General features: G+C 36.9%; 1 protein-coding gene across 1 annotated transcript in view; it reads left to right on the forward strand.

Annotated features, from left to right (window-relative positions):
- Positions 1-238: 238 nt before the first annotated feature.
- Positions 239-13,762, forward strand: part of LOC127869587 (uncharacterized) — a 215,214-nt gene continuing 201,690 nt past the window's right edge. Inside the window, exons 1-2 of the mRNA XM_052412242.1 lie at positions 239-575; positions 874-1,618. Coding sequence (XP_052268202.1) covers positions 239-575; positions 874-1,618 — 1,082 coding nt within the window. The remainder of the gene's footprint in view (positions 576-873; positions 1,619-13,762) is intronic.

The following is a 13,762-nucleotide window of genomic DNA, read 5'->3' on the forward strand; positions in this document are numbered from 1 at the left end:
ACTTACCGTCAAGGGTCTTTATAAACACAAGAACTTAGCAGTGGCCAACATTATCTTCCAAACATCTACAGACTACATATCGTCAAATCTACAGCATCAACTGCGATCAGAACAGCTCCAAATCACGCAAATCTTTAAAAAATATTTGTCTTGAAATTGTCGAAAAAGGCACTTTTTAGCGCCGATCTTGCAATTGTCGAAAAAGGCACTTTTTAGCGCCGATCTTGTAATTGTCGAAATGGGCAAAGTACGTACATCGTACACTGCCAAGGAAAAGCTTGCTGCTATTTCCTATGCAGAGGCACATGGCAACAGAGCAGCCGGACGCGAGTTTGGCTGTAATGAAGCCTGTGTTCGTCTGTGGCGCAAGCAGAAACCCAGTCTGCTTCGCCAGAAAAAAAACCAACGGGCTGAGCGAGGTCAGTCGGCCAAGTTCCCTCAACTAGAAAAGAGGCTGCTAGACTTCGTTAACGACCGACGCCGACAAGGAATATCCGTCTCAACCATCGAACTGGGCTTTGAAGCCAAAAAACTTGCCAAAGGGATAGAAGGGACAGAGACATTCAAGGCCTCACGTGGGTGGGTGTGGAGGTTTATGGAGCGCCACAGCCTCTCTGTACGACGACGCACCCACATAGGGCAGAAGCTTCCGGAAGACTGCGAAGAAAAGCTCATTACGTTCCAACGATTCATAATCAGTCAAAGAAAGCGTTACGCTTTCCCATTGAGCCAGATTGGCAATGCCGATCAAACGCCACTGACGTTCGATTTGCCTACGAACACGTCCATATCCTCGAAAGGGCAGAAGTCGGTTTCCATAATTACAACGGGAAACGAAAAAAAACCGCTTCACCGTTATGCTGGCCTGCACAGCTGACGGGGGCAAGTTACCGCCTTACGTCGTCTTCAAGCGTAAGACCATGCCCAAAGGCGTCAAGTGGCCGAAGGGAGTAGAAGTGCGGGTACAAGAGAAAGGCTGGATGGACACGAACCTTGTCCGCGACTGGATCAAGACCGTGTGGGGCCGTCGTCCAGGTGGTGTCTCCCGGCGTTCTTTACTTGTCCTCGACGCCTTCAGGGCACATACGTCCGATGACGTTAAGTCAATGTTAACCGACTACAAGACAAATCTGGCGGTTATACCCGGTGGGATGACTTGCATGCTGCAGCCACTAGACGTCAGCATCAACAAGCCAATGAAGCAAATGCTACAGATGAAGTGGAACGAATGGTACTGCAGCGGTCCACAGTCATTTACTGCCGGGGGGCGACGAAGAAAGCCGGAACTTGAGGAGATCTGCCAGTGGATAGTCGACTGCTGGCAGCAACTAGATCCTGCAATCATCCAGCGTGCATTCAAGAAGTGCTGCATCAGCAACCATCTTGACGGCACAGAAGATGACATACTATTCAAGGACCTAATTAAAAGCCGATCCCCAGTTCCTGACCTCGCCGCAGACAAAGACGATGAGAGCGAAGACGATGAGACAGATCCAACCGGAGAGGAGACAGTCTACACGGATGTTGATCCGCAAGGCATGTCTTCAGAAGAAATTGCTCGCTTTTTCCAAAGCGACGATGAAGAGAGCGATTTCGAGGGGTTCGACGAAAGTGACCTGTGATCAACTCGTCACTAACGAGAAACAAAAAACAGCCCTTTTCAGGGCAACCATTTGTCTTAGAAAGAATTGTCTCAAAATTGTCACATTGGTATCAAATTAACCATATGTTTGCGTTAATAAAACAATCAACGGTAATATAAACAATAGACAGATATTTATTATGCAACTGTCATGACAACGGCCCGATAACACATCGCGATCAATATACCGGGGTAGCACTGTGAAACAGATGTGTGATAACGCCAAATTGGTTTGCTATTTTCACAACACAAAAATATATTTTCCCCATTTTGTTGCTTACCCGACGCTTACGCTAGCAAATCTATTTCTCATGTATTTTCCTGTCAAGTCTTTGTCTAAAAGCGCGCGAAAATTAGAGTGGGTGTAAACACTGTCGAACGTAATGTGTACTGGGAATGCAATAGCTTGCCGATATGGTCAATAATTACCGGTATTGCTCTAAATGTCGTTATTGTTTAAAATAATACGTTCAAATAAACTTAATGGAGAAAATATATAAAGACATTTAACATGTGGGAGAACAAATGACAGCGATCACTTTAAACAGGAATCTTCAATCTGAAATTTTATTTTAACAAGTGTGAATACATTTTTTTCGGAAATGACAGTGTCATGGCCGATTTCGGACACTGAATTTTTTAGTGCGTATTTTACTCGGATTTTGAATTTTTACCAAAAAAATTGGACCAAAGTTGGGGGTGCGTATTAAACACGAGGGCGTATTATATTCGCAAATTTACGGTAGATGGTGTTTTTATGCCCCTGGATCGAAAGATCGGGGGGTATATTGTGTTTGGCCTGTCTGTCTGTCATACCGTCATTACGTCATTCTGTCATCAAAACTTTAACCTTACATTAAAGTTTTGCAATAACTTTTGAAATATTGAACATAGCAACTTGATATTTGGTATGCATGTGTATCTCATGGAGCTGCACATTTTGAGTGGTGAAAAGTCAAGGTCATCCTTCAAGGTCAAAGGTAAAAAAACACAAATTTTAAACTCACATTAAAGTTTTGCAATAACTTTTGAAATATTGAACATAGCAACTTGATATTTGGCATTCATGTGTATCTCATGGAGCTGCACATTTTTAGTGGTGAAAGGTCAATGTCAAGGTCATCTTTCAAGGTCAAAGATAAAAAAGTGGCACATTAGGGGACATTGTGTTTCTGACAAACACATCTCTTGTTACTTCTAGAATCATTAAATAATTAGATAAAAGGTGAAAGTGGTAATGGTAAGAAAATGACAAGTTGTAACTTTAGCCAATCTCTTGGAAAAAATGACATTTCTGCTAGCCAAATAATTATGATCAGTCTTTGTCTTCTTTAAATTGATATACATTGTCTGAATTATTGTAAGCAGCATATTTAGAAGACCTTTTGAATACTATTCAGGCTTACATGCACCCTGCTTAAAAAAAGAAAACTAGTGTGTTTTTAATACATTAGCTAGACAGGCTCATTCAAATGTATTAAATATTGCATCACACAGATGTGGTGTCATTTAATGTGTCTATAACATAATCTCTTAACATCTTTATCATTTATCTTAATATACACAAAATGAAAACAAAGAAAATAAAATCTTAATATTGTTCAGTTCATATGTGTTTAAACTTGAACGATGTCCTATATTGGGTACATTTGTTCCAATTGGCATAAGGTTTTCATAGGTAAGATTACACTTTGTATTTAAATTACTAAACATAACATTTAAAAACAGTTCTTTGCTTAAGCAACATTTCTTTTAATCTGTGTAAAACATTTAGTCTCTGTCACTCAAACATAAATTTCAGTCCATGTATCAATATACACTAAAACTCACTCCATTTGGTCTTGCTCATCAATCTGTTTAACATTATCTAAATGTCAACTTTGTATCTTCCTTGCCACAGTTTGACAGATAATACAGTACAAACTCTCTAAAGGACCACCCATCATAACCATCAACTGGCTATGTTGACAACCATTTTAAACCCCATATTGTTCCTTCTATATTTAAATGGTCGATACACTCACTTATTCAACCAACCCGCTAACATCTTTTATGACCACTTTAATAAGTACCAATCAAAATGTTTTATCTTAATTGACACCTACCAAGCAACTAGTTACTTTCACACCTTACTAAATTTGGGGTTGTGGTTTAATAGGAATTGTATACGACGTCATTGTGACCTAATTAACAACAACAGTATTGCATTTACTGTGAGTTGTTAGATTTTTCGGCCCTTGTTTTTGTTGTGATTCCTTAATTCTTGATTGAAAATTTATTAATATGATCGAACAATGTATGTGTCAATTGGTTATTGTTTGGTACACACTTTAAAGATTAAAGACGGCCAATAGTTAACAGTTATGATTATTGTGTAAGATTGTTTTGTTGATGATTGATATAAAAATGGCGTGTATGCCATACTGTTATTCAAATCGGTTAAGCAAACACTTAAAGAGTTGTTTTTAAAAGAAAAGATTGATTAAATCAACACGAGTAATTGGGAAATGCCATGGGCAGTGGGCCGTTTATTGGGTATTGGAAAGAAGGAGGTGTGTCAATTTTTATTTTGTTCAGTTCCTCCAAAACATTTTTTAATCGGCTCTGTTTGCTTTTTTTTATAGTTGAACATTAATCTGTTTTATAAAATTTGTATACAGCTGATAACCTATTAACAATATTGTGACAACAAAACTTGTTCATAAAAGATGTTCCAATTTTGTTTCATTATTTTCTACTTATGTATTGTTGTGTCGGCTGAATCAGTGACTCTTTGTATCAGCATTAACCATTGAAAAATGTACGCTCACTTTAGAAATTGTTCTTTATGAGAAACTGTCCTGTTTAAGCTATGCTAAAGTTCATGCAAACAGATTAACATTCATTGAATATTGAACCATGTGTAGTATCGGTCCATCAAGGAAACTCAGCAATTAAGACTACCTTGCTGTTTAGACCACTTTTAAAAAGTCCCAACAGTGGTTTTAATATCTAGGTTTAACTGTATATTCAATATTCACGTGACCCAAGAGTCCAATTAAAGTAACAGTGTTCACTGCTATGAGACCATTGAACGTCATTTGACAGTTAAGTTGGTTTATGTTCAGTTCAAACAATTGAGGTTCATCTTGATTTCTAATCAGGACAGAATTCGTGATTGCTTGACTGTTTTAATACACAAACAGTTAAATTTTGTATTTTCTGGACTATTTATTTCAATTTACAGATATACTTTAACATTAAGAATTTGCCTAAAAACAAATTGTTACGTTTTGTTTGCTAAGACATTTATTAAAATGGCAGCAATTAATATCGCTTCTCTTGCCATAGGCTCTGATGAAGTTAAGGATTTTATTTGTTCGTCATGCGAAAAGCAAGCAAATGCAGATTTTTACTGCAAAACATGTTTGAAACTTTATTGTGGGAAATGTATTCAGTTGCATGATAAGTGGTCCCCAAAACATTCAACTTATGGAAGGAATGACATGAAAAAATGGCCACTTTCGAAAAAGTTGGAGCAATTTCTATTAAAGTGTGAAGCGCACAAGGACAACACAATTGAAATGTTATGTGATGACCACCGACAGCTGTGCTGCACAAAGTGTGCCTTCAAAAATCACAGGTATTGCTGAAATACTTTGGCACATATAAGAGTGTAAATATCAATGAACTTTGTCACAATTTAAATGAGAAATAAGTTAAGTTGTCAATTTTGATTTATAGTATTTTAACAAACACATTTTCCCCGATTTTTTTGTTAAAAGTATGAAATACTATGTAATTTTAAGACCACACTTTCGTTCTAATTTTTGGAAATGGTTTATGAAATTAATTTAAAATGTTCCAAATTGCCATTTTAGATCGTTTGCAACAAGGTCGCACATAATTTATTCATGATGCTCTGACACTTCTGTACCATATGCAGATGTTGTTTCCTCATGCTGCACAAGGAAATCTATGCAAACCATATTGATTTTCTTACCGTATTTCTGTTGCTTTGGATAGTAAGCTGAACTAGACTTGATCTTCTACCAAGTTTGTTGAAATTATGCCCTAAGGGTCAAAGTATGTATATTTATAGATTTAGTAAATGACTATTGAAATCTTCTCTGAATCCATAACAGTCATGGGTTTGATTTCAGTGTTTAACATTGTTTGGTGGTCCTGTAGTAAGATTGTTCAGATCTTGCCTCTGAGGTAAAAAATATTGCCTCTCTCTCTCTGTCTCTCTGTCTCTTTGTGTGTGTCTCTCTCTCTCTCTCTCAATCTCTCTCTATCTCTAACAGAAAGCTATTGAAAAATATTTTATTATTTCATTTTGATAAACTACAGCACGTGCATAGGCTACTTGTTTCCATACATTTCTAATAGTTTGTTGCGTATAACCACGTGCCATTTTCATTGCCAAATTGCTTGACGATGTCAAGCAAATATAAAAGAGATAAGGACGATGTCCGGACAATCGTTCCCCTTCTAGGGCCCCCCAAAAGTTAGCCTCCAAGGTTACAAAGCCTAATAATTAGTGGTGAGTTAATTAATCAGATCGTCAATGCGTCGTCGACGAATTGCTGCTGCAGTGACGATGACGATAAAAAATTCGAGTCGACGAACAGTACTGATCATTCGATAATTTTTTACTAGGCCATTTCTGTCTACTGCTCAACTGAAACAAGCTTTTTATTGGATAAAACAAACCTTTTAAACCAATCAGCAATCATAATACGGATGTGTATAGGTAATTAATTTAAGATGTCGATCCGTGAAGAATTTGTTCACTTTTCTAAAAAATCTAAGTCAAAATCTGAAGTTTGATACGATGTTAGTGTCAAACTAATAGATCATAAGCGAAGGACGGGAACCTTGATATGAAATATGTGTTCTGTAATTACTGCAGAAAACAGCACACAAACCATGGTATGTTTACTCTAAAAATCAAAGCGCTGAAAGCACTGTACGTGTTCGCTGTTGTAAAATGTCGTCTTTGATTAGCTTGTGCGCATTAGCACAGGCTAATCTTATTTGAAATGCATTAAGCCCCGTTTTCCCTGAAAGCAGCCAATATGTACAGATTTCAATGATAAATACTAGACTGGCTAATCTCGTTGTACCAAGACACAGCTGTTCATCACATTCACATGTATGTTGAGGCAGGCACGAACGACAACTCTGCTAGGAGAATGGCAGGTGTCGTCTGCTAAAACAGGCAGTGGGGTTGTCTCCCATACCGTACCTATAATGTCCTTATTCTTTTCTTACCTATACAAATCTGCACTCATTATGTTGTGGTTATTATGACCCCATTCGAAGAAGAGGGGGTATATTGCTTTGTTTCTATTGTTACATTTTCTCAAGAAACTTCTTAATAATGGTGAATACTAATCATTTTATTTTCTATTCAATTGAATTTTGATAATGTTATAAAACATTGTGATTGTATTTTTATGCCCCCCTTCGAAGAAGAGGGGGTATATTGCTTCGCTCATGTCGGTCTGTCGGTCGGTCGGCCTGTCTGTCGGTCGGTCGGTCTGTCGGTCCGTCCACCAGGTGGTTGTCAGATGATAACTCAAGAACGCTTGGGCCTAGGATCATGAAACTTCATAGGTACATTGATCATGACTCGCAGATGACCCCTATTTATTTTGAGGTCACTAGATCAAAGGTCAAGGTGACCCGAAATAGTAAAATGGTTTCCGGATGATAACTCAAGAACGCATACACCTAGGATCATGAAACTTCATGGGTAGATTGATCATGACTCGCAGATGACCCCTATTGATTTTGAGGTCACTAGGTCAAAGGTCAAGGTCACGGTGACCCGAAATTGTAAAATTGTTTTCGGATGATAACTCAAGAACGCATAAGCCTAGGATCATGAAACTTCATAGGTAGATTGATCATGACTCGCAGCTAGATGACTCCTATTGATTTTGAGGTCACAAGGTCAAAGGTCAAGATCACGGTGACCCGAAATAGTAAAATGATTTTTGGATGATAACTCAACAACGTTTTTGCCTAGGATCATGACACTTCATAGGTACATTGATCGTGACTCGAAGATGACCCCTATTGATTTTCAGGTTACTAGGTCAAAGGTCAAGGTCACAGTGACAAAAAACGTATTCACACAATGGCTGCCAAACAGCCCTTGTTTATATTTTATTTAATAAATTTAGTGGTCAAGAAACTATTATCATATGGTCCATATTTAAGTAGATATTTTCATATTCTTCCGATAATGATCATAGAAGTTGTTCTTTTGAAATAAAATTACTTTTTAAAGATCTGTTTTTATTTAACAATCTGTAATATTCTTTACTCTGTACAAGATTTGTTGTTATTGGGGTTTAATGCCGTTTTCAACACAGTATGTAATATTGCAGCCACAAGATTTTTCACTAATTCGAATACAAAGCAAGATTTCTTTAGCATTTATTCATTATTAATTCACAAAACACATAAGGAATAGTCATGAGAAAGTTCATTTTGATAAAATATAGCAATACTGTTAATATCAACACAAACACTGGTTAAAATATTAAAAACTTCATTTTTTGTTAAAAATGCTGCGTCCTCTTCTGCGCTGCTTTGAGGCCATATATTTGACCTTTGACATTGAAAGATGACATTGACCTTTCACCACTCAAAATGTGCAGCTTCTCGAGATATACATGCATGCCAAAATATCAAGTTGCTATATCGTCAATATCGCAAAAGTTAGGATGTTACAAACAGTTCAACGGTATCATATTAATTTTGAAACAAATCCAGTACAATCAAAATTACCTGGCAAAATTTGTTTAAGTCTTGTTGATCAAGAAATTAATGTTACATGGACATGCGATTGAATGTTCACAATATGAGGATGAAGAATTCATTTCAAATTTTTTTTTTGGTTTCAAAACCAAATGGCAAGTTTAGGCCAGTCATAAATCTAAAACAATTATAAATGAGTTTGTATGATATAAGAAATTTAAACAAGAAAACTTGAATTTTGTTCTTGAATTAATACAACCCAAATGACTGGTTTATTATACTGGATTTACAGTCTGCTTATTGGTCAATTCCCATTAAGTATTAGAATATTCAAAGTTTTTCAATTTTGAATGGAAAGACCAATTGAATTTGAAGGCAAGGCAATTCATAAAAGTTTTTTATGTTTTATTTCTCTGTATAAATCAGTAAATCACTGAAACAGACACATTAGTTCATGCATGATAGGTAATCTTGGTATTATTTAATTTTAAGAGTATTTGTAACAATAACTTCATGTTACTAAGTGTAATGAGCATTAGGTTAAAGAAAATATTTTAAAAACTCAATAGCATGCAAAAAAATCACATGTTTGTAAAAGATTTTGCACAAGTAACCATTTGCAATGTGAAATAGAACAACATAAATTTGATAATAAAACTAACAATTTTCTATTTATTATTTCAACAACAAAAGATTGAAATTCCTCCTGCAAGGTAATGCAGAAGATTTATTCAAAGCTTACAGCAATACAAAGAGCTTACTAAAATTAAATACCAAATTATCTTGTTTAAACAAGTTTGAAAAATTTATATTTATAATGAGTTTTGGGAACACATTTTTGATTAACATGATCAAAGATCTAACAGTCACTTTTGAGTTAAGCAGAGATATTCACTGCTGGATGTGTTCATTTATGAAAAAATGCAACAGTTTAATTTGATCAATTGAATATTTAAAACTAATTCATACTGAATTTTCTTTTGTCTTCGGCAAGTCTGAAGGTTTGTGAAGTTTGTTGTCTCCACTGCTTTATCTAGTAGACATGAATATAGTAATATCATCTTAGTGCTGGGATGGTCAAGGTATGTCTCAGGAAAAGAAAGGAATCCAATTTCTGTGTTGAATCAGACAGTATCAGTATCCTTGGCATAGCTGTGAACACCCATGTATGTCAGCACTATTTAAAGTCCACAATGTTTTTCAACCATTAAAAGTTCTTAATATTGAAATGACCTGGGTTTGTACGCGCAAGTTTCGCTGGCGTCATTACATTTTCCTTTGTGGGGTGAAACTTTCCGTCTAAAGAGCAAGAGACCGTCTTTTGCTTCTTTTCAGCGCACTGAAAATATAAAACAATATGAATTTAAACCAACATGATTAATAAAGGGCTAGTATTGACTGAGCCTTTCCAAAAATGCTGTGACATAATGTTGATCATTAATAGTGGTTATAATATAAAAAAATGACTAACATTGTAATATTTTTTTAGCTTATACAAGATTATGATTTTGCAAATAATGCAAATGAAATTTGCGCCACACAATAGATTGAAATGCAACGTTTGTAAAGATACCATCATGATTATTATAGGGCTAGTATTGACTGAGCCGATCGAAAAATGCTGTGACATATTTATTAAATTGATAGTGATTACAAAATAAAAAAAATAACTTGATTTGTATAATCTTTGAGCTAATACAAAATTATGATTTTGCAAATAATGCAAATTAAATTTGCACCACACAATGCATTGAAATGTAACGTTTGTAAAGATACAAACATGATCTTAATAGGTCTAGTATTGACTGAGCCTTTCGAAAAGAGCCACGACATATGTTGATCAAACTGATAGTGGTAAAAAAAAAATCACTAAAATTGTATTGTCTTTGTCACTGGGGGCTGACGAGGTCAAAGCGTAGTCCGTTTCGCTACGACGTCGAGTATATGTTTTACTACGAAAACATTGTTTAAATACACATGACATCGAGAACGGATAAGTCGAAAATTGTGTTTAAAACATGTAAGATTATGATTTTGTAATAACAAAACTCTGAATTTAAGCACAATGTCATTTCATAGGTCTGTTACATCAAATTATAATCCAAGATGTGTCTGGTTTATGCGGTTAAACATGAAATAGACCGCTGATTTATCAAACCGAAGTCAAGTTTCACTTTAAACAAGAAATATCTTTAAAAAAGATATACGGCGTTGATAGTTCAATGAATGAGATCAAGGATAGCGAATGTCTTTTTTTCTGTGCAGTTCTTAGCTGCATCACACGCAGTATGGGATGTTACGCGGAGTTTTCGCGGCTTATTTGACATTATTACATATTGCTGGTCATAAACCTATAGATACAAAACAGAAAACCAAAAGAAGAATGGAAGTGAAATTAAAACATACGAGTCAACCGGCCACACGAGAAGTATCCGTATTTATAGGCGCGTTCTTCGAACAAACCTATTTTAGTGGTTTGTCGGGAATTGCTATTTGATTCGATTATTAACAGTATCGATAATCATCGCGCTCATGCTTAATACATTGGTCAATATGGTGGAATAATTATTGTTAAATTAATCAAAAATAATATTTATCATTGTATTGTTGAAAACCCATTAAGAATCTACATATTTCTGGTCTAAAGAAAATTCCAGGTCACCTAGTTCACGGATAGCGTATTTATTATATAACTATTATTATACTGGCCGCGAACTCCGTTGATGACCTGTATATAAACTCTGACATCCATACACTGGCCGTGAATTGACCCGGGTTGAAATGCAATGTATTAAAGTGAGGCCTCGCTTCCACTGCTCTTTATACTTTTACATGTTAACATGTTGACAAGAATATGGAAGTAAGTACTAAATATGAGAACATAGCCTTTAAATATAAACACGTTGCGCTGGTAATTCTCTGAAAATAAAAGGTGTACGCACAAACTGTATTGATGTCGAGAATTGAGTGTAAAACTGTTCTATCTATTAAGCCTTTTCATTAGAAATAAAATTGTTTCATGCAGTTAAACAGTGTTACAAAGACGCGGATATGTTTCCAATGTTCTGGTGGAATACTCAAATCAGCCAATGGAATAAATGAAGTGTATTCATTCGTACCTAGCAGCAGGAAATTTTATTTGAATTTTATTGGACACTTACAAAGGTCAGGAGAGGTGAAAAGCTGGCTTAATACAGCTTACGCCGAAAAAATGCAATTAAGGTTTACAACTGTGTTTAATTGACACAATTGTACAATTTCCATATTGATCTATGTATTGTTAAGCCACTGGGGTGTTTAGAAATGTGTAGGGTGACCCAGTTATCAGAAATAAAGGCTACATATTATTATAAGGCATGATCATGTCTCTGACAGCATACGTATATGCCTCGCTACGACAACGCTTTAGCGTGCATGCGTTTCTCACAGAAGACGTATTGGTTATCTCTCAAAGGCAAAATAAAGAAGAAAAAAAATTAATACAGAGTCATGGAGTGGCTGGATGTTTCCTTTGAGACAGAGGTAGTAACAACGGCACAACATGATCCGAAGCGCACAGTCGACATGGTAATGCACATTATTATGATATAATTACATTCACGACTAGGCCAAAGGAAACAATTAAAATCGAAAATCCATATATAAGATGACAGTTGAGAGTCGAGAACCTAATGTCGTCGGTCTCAATAAAAATGACGCATCTTCACCTTTTGACAATCCCTTATACGTTCATTTTGATAGAGACCGACGATAGGTTTTCAGCATACGGTACTCTTTATCAAATGACATTTGATTCTCGTTATTCCCAACTCGCTTATCTCGAAACTCTGCTTATGTCAAAGTAAATCCCATGTTCCAACTTCGATCATTATTTATCTAATACGGATTTTGATTTTTACATTGTATATATCGAAGCGATTTTCTTGAAAATCGGTAATCGTCAACTAATTTTGAGGTGAATTTCATGTTCCTATACATGATTGTACCTGTAAAATCCACACCTGTAACAGCCGTAAGGTGTGGAAAGTAGGACCCCAATGGCACAAATCCGCAATTGCATAATCAATATATTGTTGTAAAGTTGTGGCAGTGGGTTTCTGTCACAGGTTATTGTTAACTGCGTACATGACGGCCGGTAAATTTACTTCGTGTTACAATGCGGTTAATGCCCAGTCTCACTATGATGCCGGCGGAGCCCCAGTGCGTGATCATGCATCTACCGGGATGAACCGGGGCCCTACAGGGATGAACCGGTGCTCCACCGGGATAAACCGTGGACGACCGGGGACAACCGGTGCTCCACCGGGAAAGTATTAAAATGTTTAATACCTCTGGGATGAACCGGGAGTCACCGGGTAGGACCGGCAACGACCTGCGTGGCACCTGGAACAACCGGGACTGTACCGGGAACAACCGGGACGGCACCTTAGCTCCACCGGGGCCCAAAACCACCCCGGCAGAGCTACGGCAACGCCCCGGTGAATGCCGGCAGAGTCCCTTAATAGCTACGTTACATAAGTAAACTGGTGCTCTGACGGTACCGTCCCGGTTGTTCCCGATGCAGTCCCGGTTGTTTCCAGTGCCAAGCCGGTTATTGCCGGTCCTTCCCGGTAACTCCTGGTTCATCCCGGAGGTATTAAACATTTGAATACTTTCCCGGTGGAGCCCCGGTTGTCCCAGGTTAAACCGGGGCGTTGCTGCAGCTCTGCTGGGGTCTGATGCCGGTATAACCCCGGTGAATGCCGGCGTAGTGACGATATACCGGGGCTCTGCCGGGACTCTGCAGGCTTTCACCGGGTTCAACCTTTTCGTTTGGATGTTCATGCGCACAGTGAAGCACGGCATCTTTTGCACTGGGAAATGGCAGTCTGCAGTAACTGAAAACTGCATGTGATATGTCCAGAAATGGATACAGAAACTTCGTTGAGCAACCTATACATTATATTTGTACTTCGTTGCGCAACGAATACATACTCTGTGCGAAACCTTTACATAAAACGACTTGTAATTTCCTTCGAAACAAAGAATTTGCATAATTAAAATATATGTTCGTAACCTGTTTTGTACTTTAAAACGTGTAATGTACACTGAATCGAAGTAAAATGTAGTTTTATTTAATTTAAGTTACCGTAATAGGCTATTTTAACAGAATAACCACCTAATGCATTGCTTCAAATCAAAATATTTCGATTTTAGCTCAAAATAAACTTAAAGGTTGCAACTACGCGCATTTGTTATTAGTTTGTTATTGAAAATAAGTACCTACCATTACTGGATGTTCCGTTCTCTAATCCATAAACACCAGAAAATATGGAACTCGCCTGATTAAGTAGTGTATTTACACCATGTTTTCGTAGTAAAACATAT

The sequence above is a fragment of the Dreissena polymorpha genome, chromosome 2, assembly GCF_020536995.1.
Source record: "Dreissena polymorpha isolate Duluth1 chromosome 2, UMN_Dpol_1.0, whole genome shotgun sequence".
In the NCBI taxonomy this organism is placed as follows: Eukaryota; Metazoa; Mollusca; class Bivalvia; order Myida; family Dreissenidae; genus Dreissena; species Dreissena polymorpha.